General features: G+C 32.0%; 1 protein-coding gene across 1 annotated transcript in view; it reads left to right on the top strand.

Moving 5' to 3' along the window:
• The window catches only part of LOC149779749 (ATP-binding cassette sub-family C member 9-like), a 215,442-nt gene that overhangs the window by 33,232 nt on the left and 166,685 nt on the right, over positions 1–15,525 (top strand). The window contains exons 8-9 of the mRNA XM_089940609.1: positions 13,753–13,915; positions 14,917–14,957. Of these exons, the coding sequence (XP_089796735.1) occupies positions 13,753–13,915; positions 14,917–14,957 (204 nt within the window). The remainder of the gene's footprint in view (positions 1–13,752; positions 13,916–14,916; positions 14,958–15,525) is intronic.

The following is a 15,525-nucleotide window of genomic DNA, read 5'->3' as shown; positions in this document are numbered from 1 at the left end:
TTTTAAAGCGGAATTCCACTTTTCTCCTGACTTGAATCCAAATTTTCTTCGTATAGTCCTTTTTTTTATATCATTTCCAATCTGGTTTTTTAAAAACAATCTGTTTGATCCCATTCTGCAATGACCCTTGTAACGTATTCGTTTCATATATTAGTTAGCCCACGACTCTCATAAAGGGTATTCTGATTGGTCAAAGTTTAAATTCATCCAATGAATCCTCATGTAATGGAAACTGATGGCAATGGAAAGAAGAAGCATGTGTGCAAAAAATGGCGTCCTGAGTTGTTGAGAGAGACCATGACATGAGAAGTTTAGATAAAGGTTTAAAAAACGTATGGAAATGGGAATGGCTGGAGTGAAAAGTCCATGGAAATTTGGTTGGTCAGTTTATAAGAAAACTGAATGCTAGAGGACTGGCATTTTGCTCTACATTATTCGTGGTTGGAAGAGTTAGGAACGGCACCTACAAAAGAAGCTGCATACGGAAAAATTGAAGCTCAGAAGGCATCTGGAAAAATTGCATTTAATTACTATAAGAAGAAAGATTTCTTGCACGAGAGAACAGATGTAGCTCTCTGTCAGAATATGCGCACTGCATGTCACCTATACAAGCACCAGCTTGAAAGGAAAAAGGCTCTCATTGAGAAGGAAAAGAAACGATTGCACATTGAGCCCAAAAAGGAAGGCTAAACGAATCATTGCCAAAGCCACACAAAGAGCTAGACTGGAATATCAAAAGGCTGTGTCTATTGGAGAAAAAGACCAGTGAATGTATTGGGATTATATGTATATAGTTGATGTACTTGGGTGTTTATTTTACAGATTTGTTATGAAAAGAGAAGTATAATCTATTTGCTGCGGAAATTGAGAAATTTATGTGACTTAATTACGATGTGAACACTGACATGCACATGAAATAACTTAAGCACCAATAATATTGGAGAACAAATTCATGTGACAGTAAATATTGTGAAATTATTCAAGTCAAGTTGAAACTTTTTGGTAAGTTTGTTAGTTTTTTCAAGTGTTTATTTTGTTATATATTATGATCATAAGTTGCACCAGGAGCAGTTTTTTATGATTGTAAAATGCATTTTCGGCAGGGGCCTTTGCCCCCCTGGACCCCTAGATCAGGGGTGCTGCCCCTCGAGACCCTGTTGGGGGAGGACCCTCAACCCCCCACTTTCAAATTTTCAGCTTTTTTCGTGGATTACCAAAATCATGTTGGATCACTTGAAATGTGTTAAATTTTATGATGAAAAGGCCTGGTCAGCACATTCTTGATGCCTCACAAACTACTTGAGTGATTCTTTGTAGTTGTCTTACTATAGGGAAGTATACTCCACTAAAACTCTATCTTAATAATAGACAGATATTTTGCAATTGAGTTTTTTTTAAAAAAACTCTATGATAAGTTAACTGAAGCAGTCTTAATTGTCTGCCCAGTGTGATACTGAATTGCCCGCCAGATGGAATATAGTACTTAACTGGTTGTTTGATGAACTGTTGTACTTAACTGAGGAATGCTCATCACATCTCAGTCATTGCTAGAAATTTAATGCATACCTCAGAGGATTACTTTTCATGTTTAAACAGTAGGATCATTTTGCACTTTTCAAGAGAAGATCAACAAAGTCTCACCAAGTCTGTGCGTAAGTTTGTTAAGATTTATTTAAATAAGGTAAAACTTATCATCTTGCAAAATATGTTAATCAGCCTTTGGTAAATAAAAAAGTACAGTTATATTAGTACAGTTTTTGGGGCATTGTGACTACATTAATATTATCTAAAATTTGATTTGGCATCATATCTATAGCATAGACTTCATTAGAACTAGGAAATGTGTCTAATCATCTGATAATGATGTGGATAAATTGGTCTCTTTCTGTCTTCAACCTTCAGAGAGCATACTTGCATGAATAATTGTTGTTGTTGTTGTTCTAGGGTTTAACGCCATTTTTCAGCACAAGATAGGCTATACATGGCGGCCAGTATAACTGGTGGAGGAAGAACCCTGGAAAACCCAGGGAAGAACCACCGACCCACAAGAAGCTACTGGCAGGCTTTCCCATGTACCCACGCTAGCCGAGCCTTGGACTCGAACCCTCGCAGAGGTGAGATGGCAGTGATCCGGAACGGTGAGCGCTTTAGACCACTCGGACACTCGGGGCCCCTGCATGAGTAATACGCAGTAAGCCATGCCCATTTGATAGAGACCACGTCCACTCCTTGGTGGTCATCCTCAGTGACTCCGTGAGAAAGCATGGTGTGAACAGCAATTCTACTCAAGCCTTCTCATCAGATCCGTCAGGATGCATGGATAGATGGTGGAGGGTTTTTCCTTCATCCTCTTCACTCTCTCCACCACCACCAGGTTGCATAGGGTTCTGAAAATACACTTGAGCTGTACTGTATATGACACATCTCCAAGAAAACTGACAGGATTCTTTAATATGAAAGATCATCTTACAGATTCATTATATTGATAATCATGTTAGGTAGTGGATCAGTCTGTACTTTCAAAGCAAATGGTGCCAGATGTGTAGCGAAATGTGATTTTATAGTGTCTTGTGGATGAAAATTGTTGGAGCAGATAGATCTTTTTAAACTTAAAAGCATATCTGACCAGAGGAATATGAGAGTGATGTAATACAGCACATGGATTGAACTAAATCCTAAAGAACTATAAAAAATTGTGGACTACACAATCACTCAGGGAAAGGTAAGACATGTAGTCTTGTTGAATATAAATCTATGATTTGTGTTTGTATCCTCATTGTAATGCGTATTGATTTTTAAAAATTTTGACCTGCTGCAGATCCAGTTTAGTAATAATGGAAAATAAACGTTTTTCATACAGTCAACTATAATTATGGCATGTAATACATATATTACACTGTTGATGCTCAAATTACGCTTTTTTACACTTATATTAGCAAAAATTATGCTTATATCTCTCTCCAGGTTGACATATATGGTAATAAATTTTTTTTGCACATTTCTCAGTTATTTATCTTAATTTATAACATGCACTTCACAATAAGTTAAGTGTCATGCCTCTGTAACAGTGTTTATTTTCATTAAATGAGTTATTACTCTGAATCTTGAAAGATATTGGTTCTAAACATGGTCCTAAACATTCGGTTTATTGGGTTTCATTAAAACCAGATAATATCAGCATTGCATCGCACTGAGATGTATAACTCCTACCTCAAACTGAGTAACCCTGCCATTTTTCACATGGGACTCGGTATGGTGATTTTTTTTCCTGGTGTATGCAGTTCCAGCTCCAAGCCACACATAGCACCAGATACCTGGTCATGCTAGTTCAGTCCCAGTTCTGTACCATATTAGCAGCATAACTGGTACTGGATTTGAACTGTATGATTCTATCTGCTACCAGACTCATGGAAGTTATACAATTGCAAATAGACTTGTACTCACAAGCATCGTGTTCCTTCCTCGTTCCAACAGTGGCCACTGAAGAATTAATCACACCTACTCTGTTAGAACATTTTTTAATCGCCTATCAAGGAGGTCAGGAAACAGGCAGCCAAAGAGGAGTATCTCAAGGTCTTATAAAACAGCCCAGCCCTTGTTTGCTGCAAAAGGTTAGAGAATGAGAGGATACACCACCCAAAAACATGAAGATTCTGAGAGCCATTCACAAGACATGGGGAGACTGAAACCATTTTCAACCTAGCTTCAATCCACATAATTTAAAACATGATAAACATCAGGTACAACTGGTTTATACATGTGGAATACCAGTGTCCTAGAATGACTCAAACCCAAATAATCCTGTTTACTTCCAATGATAATGATCCTAATATTTAACCCACATTCATTAAGAAATACAGTGTGCTCCTACTACAACATGGTGGTTGGGGTTAATAGAACCCAGTCGTGTTAAAGAGCAGACGTGTTATAACCAACAAAGTCGGTTAGCTGAAGAAAATGATGTATCTACCCCCAAAAATGGAAGGGGGGGATAAAAACAGGTGCAAAAATACCTGCTTTTGATTAAATGACAAAATCCATCTGAAATACACTTGTATATTATAAACAATTTCATTTAAGTACTGTACATGTATTGAAAAAAATCCATGACTTCAATCACATATTATAAAATTCTTGTATTGGTCATATCCTGTTTTCCCGTTAGAAAACACAAATAATAAATATATTTAAAAAATGGTAGTCCTCGTTTGATCTTTATCTGATTGTCATGAAAGAATTCATTATGATTTTGTCACCAATAGCATGTGGCTGTAGATGTTCAATAAAAACAAAGAACCTTTCATCAAAGGCTGTTAGCACCAAACTTAAATAAAAGCATTGTCATTGGTTGGATTGTTGCATTTTCAAAATGACTGGAACAAGTTTATTGTCCAGTGAAAGTTTCCTTTCTTGCAGGAACAAGGTAATGCTTATGATTGCTACCAACAGTGGCATAAAATACAAATTGAATTTCAAATCTTTTGAAACCATAGATATCTGGCTATCAATTTAACTTTTAACTGAAGATGGGGTATCAGAGATGTTTGTTCAAGTTTTTTACAATTTGTTCACATTTTCATTTCCTTATGAATAGCCTCATCTTTTGTGTAGCTTTAGTAAGATGATACCTGTCTCCAGCTGACCAAGATCTAGGCCAATATATTTACATGTACATGTAGCAACTACTATTGCACCAACATGTCATGAACATGTGCAAGGCTGCTCAATTCGCAAATATCTTTCAGTTGATGCCACTAAAACACTTGTGTGTTCATTTGTACTTTCAAGACTGGACTATTGCAACTCAATTCTGTCTGGTTCATCTCAATATCTGCTCAAGAAACTTCAAAAAGTTCAAAACACAGCTGCTCGGATCATACTTAGAGTACCACGATCAGAGCACACCTCCCCGCTGCTCTGTACCCTACACTGGCTATCCATTCGATCCAGAATCATACACAAAATTTGTTCTCTGCTATGTTTCACTGTCGGACTCTAGTCCAACATACCTATCCGACATCACCCATGTGTACACACCAGCAAGATACTTACGCTCCTCTTCTGACAATCGTATGCTCATTATTACCACTATGAAAACAAAGTCATATGGACAGCGTTCTTTTGCATACCAGGGCCCAACAACATGGAATGAATTGCCCACTGACCTTAGACACAAAGACACAGTGGTCACATTCAAGAGGACTTTCAAAACTCACTTATTTCAACTGCAGGAACAAACTTAAAGACCTAATAATGTTTCCTACCTTAAATATTCTCAGGATTTTGTATTTTGTATTTTTTTAAATTATTTTTTTAAAAATGTTTTCTAATTTCATGGTGTTTGTTTTTGTAATCATATCATTATATGTTTTTTATCTGATAGGTGTTGTCTAATGTTGTAAAGCACTTAGAGCTTCTAAAGATTAGGCGCTATACAAAGTCCTAATTATTATTATTATTATAATGGGAAGATTAAGTGTATAGTGGGTAAATTAAGTGTATAATGGGTAGATTAAGTGTATAATGGGATGATTAAGTGTATAATGGGTAGATTAAGTGTATAACGGGTAGATTAAGTGTATAATGAGTCAGTTAAGTGTATAGTGGGCAAATTAAGTGTATAATGGGACGATTAAGTGTATAATGGGTAGATTAAGTGTATAATGGGTAGGTTAAATGTATAATGGGTAGATTAAGTGTATAATGGGTAGGTTAAATGTATAATGAGTAGATTAAGTGTATAATGAGTAGATTAAGTGTATAATGGGTAAATTAAGTGTATAATGGGTAGATTAAGTGTATAATGGGTAGATTAAGTGTATAATGGGTAGATTAAGTGTATAATGGGTAGGTTAAATGTATAATGAGTAGATTAAGTGTATAATGGGACGATTAAGTGTATAATGGGACGATTAAGTGTATAATGGGTAGATTAAGTGTATAATGGGTAGGTTAAATGTATAATGGGTAGATTAAGTGTATAATGGGTAGGTTAAATGTATAATGAGTAGATTAAGTGTATAATGGGACGATTAAGTGTATAATGGGACGATTAAGTGTATAATGGGTAGATTAAGTGTATAATGGGTAGGTTAAATGTATAATGGGTAGATTAAGTGTATAATGGGTAGGTTAAATGTATAATGAGTAGATTAAGTGTATAATGGGACGATTAAGTGTATAATGGGACGATTAAGTGTATAATGGGTAGATTAAGTGTATAATGGGAAGATTAAGTGTATAATTGGAAGATTAAGTGTATAGTGGGTAAATTAAGTGTATAGTGGGTAGATTAAGTGTATAATAGGAAGATTAAGCGTATAATGGGTACATTAAGTATATAGTGGAAGATTAAGTGTATAGTGGGTAAATTAAATGTATAATAGGTAGATTAAGTATATAATAGGAAGATTAAGTGTATAATGGGCAGATTAAGTGTATAATGGGTAGATTACGTGTATATGGGTAGATTAAGTGTATAGTTGGTAAATTAAGTGTATAATGGGTATATTAAGTGTATAATGGGATGATTAAGTGTATAATGGGATGATTAAGTGTATAATGGGTAGATTAAGTGTATAACGGGTAGATTAAGTGTATAATGAGTCAGTTAAGTGTATAGTGGGCAAATTAAGTGTATAATGGGACGATTAAGTGTATAATGGGTAGATTAAGTGTATAATGGGTAGGTTAAATGTATAATGAGTAGATTAAGTGTATAATGGGACGATTAAGTGTATAATGGGACGATTAAGTGTATAATGGGTAGATTAAGTGTATAATGGGAAGATTAAGTGTATAATTGGAAGATTAAGTGTATAGTGGGTAAATTAAGTGTATAGTGGGTAGATTAAGTGTATAATAGGAAGATTAAGCGTATAATGGGTACATTAAGTATATAGTGGAAGATTAAGTGTATAGTGGGTAAATTAAATGTATAATAGGTAGATTAAGTGTATAATAGGAAGATTAAGTGTATAATGGGCAGATTAAGTGTATAATGGGTAGATTACGTGTATATGGGTAGATTAAGTGTATAGTTGGTAAATTAAGTGTATAATGGGTATATTAAGTGTATAATGGGTAGATTAAGTGTATAATGGGTAGATTAAGTGTACAATGAGTAGATTAAGTGTAAAATGGGAAGATTAAGTGTATAGTGGGTAAATTAAGTGAATAGTGGGTAAATTAAGTGTATAGTGGGTAAATTAAGTGTATAATAGGTAGATTAAGTTTATAATGGGCAGATTAAGTGTATTATAGGAAGATTAAATGTACAATGAGTAGATTAAGTGTATAATAGGAGAATTAAGTGTATAGTGGGTAAATTAAGTGTATAATGGGTAGATTAAGTATATAATAGGAAGATTAAGTGTATAATGGGCAGATTAAGTGTATGATGGGTAGATTACGTGTATATGGGTAGATTAAGTGTATAGTGGGTAAATTGAGTGTATAATGGGTATATTAAGTGTATAATGGGTAGATTAAGTGTATAATGGGATGATTAAGTGTATAATGGGTAGATTAAGTGTATAACGGGTAGATTAAGTGTATAATGAGTCAGTTAAGTGTATAGTGGGCAAATTAAGTGTATAATGGGACGATTAAGTGTATAATGGGTAGATTAAGTGTATAATGGGTAGGTTAAATGTATAATGAGTAGATTAAGTGTATAATGGGACGATTAAGTGTATAATGGGACGATTAAGTGTATAATGGGTAGATTAAGTGTATAATGGGAAGATTAAGTGTATAATTGGAAGATTAAGTGTATAGTGGGTAAATTAAGTGTATAGTGGGTAGATTAAGTGTATAATAGGAAGATTAAGCGTATAATGGGTACATTAAGTATATAGTGGAAGATTAAGTGTATAGTGGGTAAATTAAATGTATAATAGGTAGATTAAGTATATAATAGGAAGATTAAGTGTATAATGGGCAGATTAAGTGTATAATGGGTAGATTACGTGTATATGGGTAGATTAAGTGTATAGTTGGTAAATTAAGTGTATAATGGGTATATTAAGTGTATAATGGGTAGATTAAGTGTATAATGGGTAGATTAAGTGTACAATGAGTAGATTAAGTGTAAAATGGGAAGATTAAGTGTATAGTGGGTAAATTAAGTGAATAGTGGGTAAATTAAGTGTATAGTGGGTAAATTAAGTGAATAGTGGGTAAATTAAGTGTATAGTGGGTAAATTAAGTGTATAATAGGTAGATTAAGTTTATAATGGGCAGATTAAGTGTATTATAGGAAGATTAAATGTACAATGAGTAGATTAAGTGTATAATAGGAGAATTAAGTGTATAGTGGGTAAATTAAGTGTATAATGGGTAGATTAAGTATATAATAGGAAGATTAAGTGTATAATGGGCAGATTAAGTGTATGATGGGTAGATTACGTGTATATGGGTAGATTAAGTGTATAGTGGGTAAATTGAGTGTATAATGGGTATATTAAGTGTATAATGGGTAGATTAAGTGTATAATGGGTAGATTAAGTGTACAATGAGTAGATTAAGTGTAAAATGGGAAGATTAAGTGTATAGTGGGTAAATTAAGTGAATAGTGGGTAAATTAAGTGTATAGTGGGTAAATTAAGTGTATAATAGGTAGATTAAGTTTATAATGGGCAGATTAAGTGTATTATAGGAAGATTAAATGTACAATGAGTAGATTAAGTGTATAATAGGAGAATTAAGTGTATAGTGGGTAAATTAAGTGTATAATGGGTAGATTAAGTTTATAATGGGAAGATTAAGTGTACAGTGGGTAAATTATGTGTATAATGGGTAGATTTAAGTGTATAATAGGAAGATTAAGTGTACAATGAGTAGATTAAGTGTATAATAGGAGAATTAAGTGTATAGTGGGTAAATTAAGTGTATAATGGGTAGATTAAGTGTATAATAGGAGGATTAAGTGTATAATGGGTAGATTATGTGTATAATTGGAAGATTAAGTGTATAATAGGTAGATTAAGTGTATAAGGAGTCGATTAAGTGTATAATGGGTAGATTAAGTGTATAATGGGTAATTAAGTGCAAATGGGTAGATTAAGTCTGTAATGGGTATTTAAGTGTATAATGGGAATTTAAGTGTATAATGGGTAAATTAAGTGTATAATAGGTAGGTTAAGTGTATAATGGGTAATTAAGTGTAAATGGGCAGATTAAGTGTAAATGGGTAGATTAAGTGTATAATGGGTAGATTAAGTGTATAATGAGTAACTAAGTTTAAATGGGTAGATTAAGTGTATAATGGGCAATTAAGTGTATAATGGGTAGATAAAGTGGATAATGGGAAGATTAAGTGTATAATGGGTAGATTAAGTATATCATGGGTAAATTAAGTGTATAGTGGGTAATTTAATTGTTTAATGTGTAGATTAAGTGCACAGTGGGTAAATTAAGTGTTAAATGGGTAAATTAAGTGTATAATGGGTAGATTAAGCGTATAATAGGTAAATTAAGTGTATAATAGGTAACTTAAGTGTATAATAGGTAAATTAAGTGTTAAATGGGTAAATTAAGTGTATAATGGGTAGATTTTGTGTGTAATGGGTAGATTAAGTGTATAATGGGTAAATTAAGTGTATACTAGGTAAATTAAGTGTATAATGGGCAGATTAAGTGTATAATAGGTAAATTAAGTGCATAATGGGTAGATTAAGTGTATAATGGGTAGATTAAGTGTGTAATAGTAGATTAAGTGTGTAATGGGTAAATTAAGTGTATAATGGGTAGGTTAAGTGTTTAATGGGTATATTAAGTGTATAATGGGTAGATTAAGTGTATAATGGGTAGATTAAGTTTATAATGAGTAGATTAAGTGTATAATGAGTAGATTAAGTGTATAATGGGTAAAATAATTGTATAGTGGGTAGATTAAGTGTTTAATGGGTAGATTAAGTGTATAATGGGTAGATTAAGTGTATAGTGAGTAGATTAAGTGTATATTAGGTAAATTAAGTGTATAATGGGTATATTAAGTGTATAATGGGTAGCTTAAGTGTAACTGGGTATATTAAGTGTATAATGGGTAACTAAGTGTAAATGGGTTGATTGAGTGTATAATGGGTAGATTAAGTGTATAATAGGTAAATTAAGTGTATAGCTGGTAGATTAAGTGTATAATGGGTAAATTAAATGTGTAATGGGTAGATTAAGTGTATAATGGGTAAAATAATTGTATAGTGGGTAGATTAAGTGTTTAATGGGTAGATTAAGTGTATAATGGGTAGATTAAGTGTAAATGGGTATATTAAGTGTATAATGGGTAGATTGCGTGTATAATGGGTAATTAAGTGTATTCTGGGAAGATTAAGTGTATAATGGGTAAATTAAATGTGTAATGGGTAGATTAAGTGTATAATGGGTAAAATAATTATATAATGGGTAGATTAAGTGTATAATGGGTATATTAAGTGTATAATGGGTAGATTAAGTGTATAATGAGTAGATTAAGTGTATAATAGGTAAATTAAGTGTATAATGCTTAATTAAGTGTAAATGGGTAGATTGAGTGTGTAATGGGTAGATTAAGTGTATAGCTGGTAGATTACATGTATAATGGGTAAGTTAAGTGTATGATGGGAAGATTAAGTGTATAATGGGAAGGTTAAGTGTATGATGGGTAGATTTAGTGTATAATGAGTAGATTAAGTGTATAATGGTTAATTAAGTGTAAATTTGTAGATTAAGTGTATAATGGGTAAAATAATTGTATAATAGGTAAATTAAGTGTACAATTGGTAAATTAAGTGTATAATGGGTAGATTAAATTTATAATGGGTAGATTAAGTGTATAATGGGTCGATTAAGTGTATAATGGGTAGATTAAGTGTATAATGGGTAGATTAAGTGTATAATTGGTAGATTTAGTGTATAATGGGTAGATTAAGTGTATAATGGGTAGACTAAGTGTATAATGGGATGATTAAGTGTATAATGGGAAGATTAAGTGTAAAATTGGAACATTAAGTGTATATTGGGTAGATTGAGTGTATAATTGGTAGATTAAGTGTATAATGGGTAGATTAAGTGTATAATAGGTAAATTAAGTGTTTAATGGGTAGATTAAGTATATGATGGGTAGATTAAGTGTATAAAGGGTATATTAAGTGTAAATGGGTATATTAAGTGTATAATGGGAGAATTAACTGTATAGTAGGTAAATTAAGTGTATAATGGGTAGATTAAGTGTATAATAGGAGGATTAAGTGTATAATGGGGAGATTAAGTGTATAAGGAGTCGATTAAGTGTATAATGGGTAGATTAAGTGCATAATGGGTAATTAAGTGAAAATGGGTAGGTTAAGTGTATAATGGGTATTTAAGTGTATAATGGGTATTTAAGTGTATAGTGGTTATATTAAGTGTATAATGGGTAGGTTAAGTGTATAATGGGTAATTAACTGTAAATGGGTAGATTAAGTGTAAATGGGAAGATTAAGTGTATAATGGGTAGATTAAGTGTACAGTGGGTAAATTAAGTGTCAAATGGGTAAATTAAGTGTATGATCGGTAAATTAAGTGTATAATGGGTAAATTAAGTGTATAATGGGTAGATTAAGTGTATATTGGGCAGTTTAAGTGTATAATAGGTAAATTAAGTGTATAATGGGTAGATTAAGTGTATGATAGGTAGATTTTGTGTGTAATGGGTAGATTAAGTGTGTAATGGGTTAATTAAGTGTATATGGATAGTTTAAGTGTATACTAGGTATATTAAGTGTATATGGGTAGTTTAAGTGTATAATGGGTAAATTAAATGTGTAATGGGTAGATTAAGTGTATAATGAGTAGATTAAGTGTATATTAGGTAAATTAAGTGTATAATGGGTAGATTAAGTGTATAATGGGTAGCTTAAGTGTAAATGGGTATATTATGTGTGTAATGAGTAATTAAGTGTAAATGGGTAGATTGAGTGTATAATTGGTAGATTAAGTGTATAATAGGTAAATTAAGTGTATAGCTGGTAGATTAAGTGTATAATGGGTAAATTAAATGTGTAATGGGTAGATTAAGTGTATAATGGGTAAAATAATTGTATAGTGGGTAGATTAAGTGTATAATGGGTATATTAAGTGTATAATGGGTAGATTAAGTGTATAATGGGTAGATTAAGTGTATAATGGGTAGATTAAGTGTTCAATGAGTAGATTATGTGTATAATGGGTAGATGAAGTGTATAATGGGTAGATTAAGTGTAAATGGGTATATTAATTTTATAATGGGTAATTAGGTGTAAATTGCTAGATTGAGTGTATAATGGGTAATTAAGTGTATAATGGGTATATTAAGTGTATAATGGATATATTAAGTGTATAATGGGTTGATTAAGTGTATTATGAGGAGATTAAGTGTATAATAGGTAAATTAAGTGTATAATGGGTAATTAAGTGTTAATGGGTAGATTGAGTGTGTAATGGGTAGATTAAGTATATAGCTGGTAGATTACGTGTATAATGGGTAAATTAAGTGTATAATCGGAAGATTAAGTGTATAATGGGAAGATTAAGTGCATAATGGGTAGATTTAGAGTATAATGAGTAGATTAAGTGTATAATGGGTAATTAAGTGTAAATGGGTAGATTAAGTGTATAATGGGTAAAATAATTGTATAATAGGTAAATTAAGTGTATAATTGGTAAATTAAGTGTATAATGGGTAGATTAAATTTATAATGGGAAGATTAAGTGTATAATGGGATGATTAAGTGTATAATGGGAAGATTAAGTGTATAATGGGAACATTAAGTGTATAATTGGTAGATTTAGTGTATAATGGGTAGATTAAGTGTATAATAGGTAAATTAAGTGTGTAATGAGTAGATTATGTGTAGAATGGGTAGATTAAGTGTAAATGGATATATTAAGTGTATAATGGGTAGATTAAGTGTATGATGGGACGATTAAGTGTATGATGGGAAGATTAAGTGTATAGTGGGTAGATTAAGTGTATAATAGGTAAATTAAGTGTATAATAGGTAAATTAAGTGTTTAATGGGTAGATTAAGTATATAATGGGTAGATTAAGTGTAAATGGATATATTAAGTGTATAATGGGTAGATTAAGTGTATGATGGGACGATTAAGTGTATAATGGGAAGATTAAGTGTATAGTGGGTAGATTAAGTGTATAATGGGTAATTAAGTGTAAATGGGAAGATTAAGTGTAAATGGGTAGGGTAATTGTATGATGGGTAGATGAAGTGTATAATGGGTAAATTAAGTGTATAATAGGTAAATTAAGTGTATAATGGGTAAGTTATGTGTATAATGGGTAAATTAAGTATATAATGGGAAGATTAAGTGTATAATGGGTAAATTATATGTATAATGGGTCAGTTAAGTGTATAATGGGTTATAGATAACCAAGCAATGCTCATAATGTGAAAGTAGAAAGAAAATAATGCTAGTGCTTGTCATTATTAGAAAATGTTTAGAAGCTGTTGCCAGCTCAACTTTATATTAGTCCAACATTAAACAAATTTTTTGAAGTACATACAGAATTTGCTAAGAATTATAATCACATTAATTATATCACATTAATTAATAAAGAATTATAATCACATTAATTATATCACATTAATATTATCACAGTAATTATATCACATTAATTAATAAAGAATTATAATCACATTAATTATATCACATTAATTAATTAGAATTATAATCACATTAATTAATAAGAATTATGTCACATTAATCATATCACATTATGTCATTGCCTCTTTGCAGCAACAAGCAGACAGAAGAGTGAAGCGCAGTAATGAGATGGTTCAGGGAATGAAGGTCATCAAGTTGTTAGCATGGGAATCCATCTTCTTCAAAGAAATTAGTGACACTCGCAAAGTGGAAGTCAAATATTTGTTTTACATTGCTGTATATAGAGCTTTATTCAGTAAGTTTGCTTTTTTAACCAAAGATGATATTATAGGGAAACAGTGGAATTTTCATTATATTTGCTGTAACATTGAATTCTTTGTCTTACAGATATTTAAAAATATGTAAAATGTTGATTTCAGCTGTCTATATTACTCAAGTTATCTTTGAAGTAGATTCTTTAATTTTTCTCAGTATGGAAAATTTAATTTATACAATGCATTGTAGTTTTTTTCAGAAAATGGCATGTCAGTACATGATGATTGTAAGCAACTGTATTATTACCATACCCATACCACAAAAAGGTCACTATGATCTACATTTCACATTTACCAGCTTATGTTAAGGTTTTGCATTTAGCTAATGACCAAATCAGATTATAGCATCCAGTAGATATATAATGTTATACCTTGATTCTTGATTGTTTATGAATAGATGTGTCCTACACCCTCATCACAGAAGTAGGTCACAGTGATCTATTTTTCATGCTTCACTGACTTTGGTAAAATTGTGTGTTTTAAGTTTATTATCAAGTTTTGTTTTTGCTAAAATCATCTAAATAGACGATTATTTGCATCTGAATTAGTACCAGACCCTTGCAACAAAATAATGACATTTGACCTACCTTTCACATTTTATTGACTATATTTATCATCCTGTTTCAGTAAATGGATTTATATTGTGAGGATCTTTGATGACTTCAATTATGAGCAAGCTACTTTGAATACAAATTGTGTCTTTATCTTTAGAAACAATTTTAATCTTGATATGTTAAAAATAGATAAATTCTAATCTGATTAAAATCAGATCTCCACTGTCCTACATGAAGTTCTGACAGCGACTGCTTAGGGGTCATGTTCTGGTGACCTGTATAATTTTAACATTACTTTCAGAACGTTGACTTCATTATTCTCACCAGTCAGGATCCCAATGATCCCGACTGGTCTACTGGAGAAAATTATGTTACATCCAAATGCTAACTTTACATAATCTGAATATGGTTTCATCTGCTCTTTTCAGCATTTGTTGGCACCTCTGTTACAGCTCTTGGAACCATGTTGGTAAGTATCATGCTTTTTTGTTTGTTTGTAATCATGACAAGATAATAGGTGTCTTACGTGCACCATGGCATTAACAGGGTTAGCATTCAAATACAGCCCCAGTACTTCATAGCATAGGGTGTATGCAAATTGCTGTATTCCTCTAACCCTTTGTGATTTCCTTTATGTCTTTGGTATAGTATCCCTTCTTATTTACCAAGTATAGTGTGTATTACTAATAATAGTAACAAATTTTATGGTCTTATTAAAATTAGTAACAAAGTATAGAGCCACTGTCCTCCAAGTCAGTTTTTATATATGTCAAAGGAGGCAACATAAATTTAGGCAAATGATTAGGCCTGATATTATTTCCCTTGAATATTGATCCACAGATGGTAATAGTAGTAGAAAATCTTTTTACAAGGAAAGCGTCTCCTCAGATAATATTTCAGATGTAAATGTAAATAAATTCTCTAGTGGCATGTGAAGAAAAGAAAATTTAGAATTGAAAGTTTATTCAGAATTGAAGTTATAGTCTTCCGTCAGATTTTATTTTAACTCCGATCATTTGAGTCGTGCAAGTCATCAG

This window comes from Sinohyriopsis cumingii, chromosome 17 (assembly GCF_028554795.1).
Source record: "Sinohyriopsis cumingii isolate HCF-2022 chromosome 17, ASM2855479v2, whole genome shotgun sequence".
Classification (NCBI taxonomy): Eukaryota; Metazoa; Mollusca; class Bivalvia; order Unionida; family Unionidae; genus Sinohyriopsis; species Sinohyriopsis cumingii.
The sequence above is the reverse complement of the archived record's forward strand: the minus strand, read 5'-3'. Positions and strand labels throughout refer to the sequence as shown.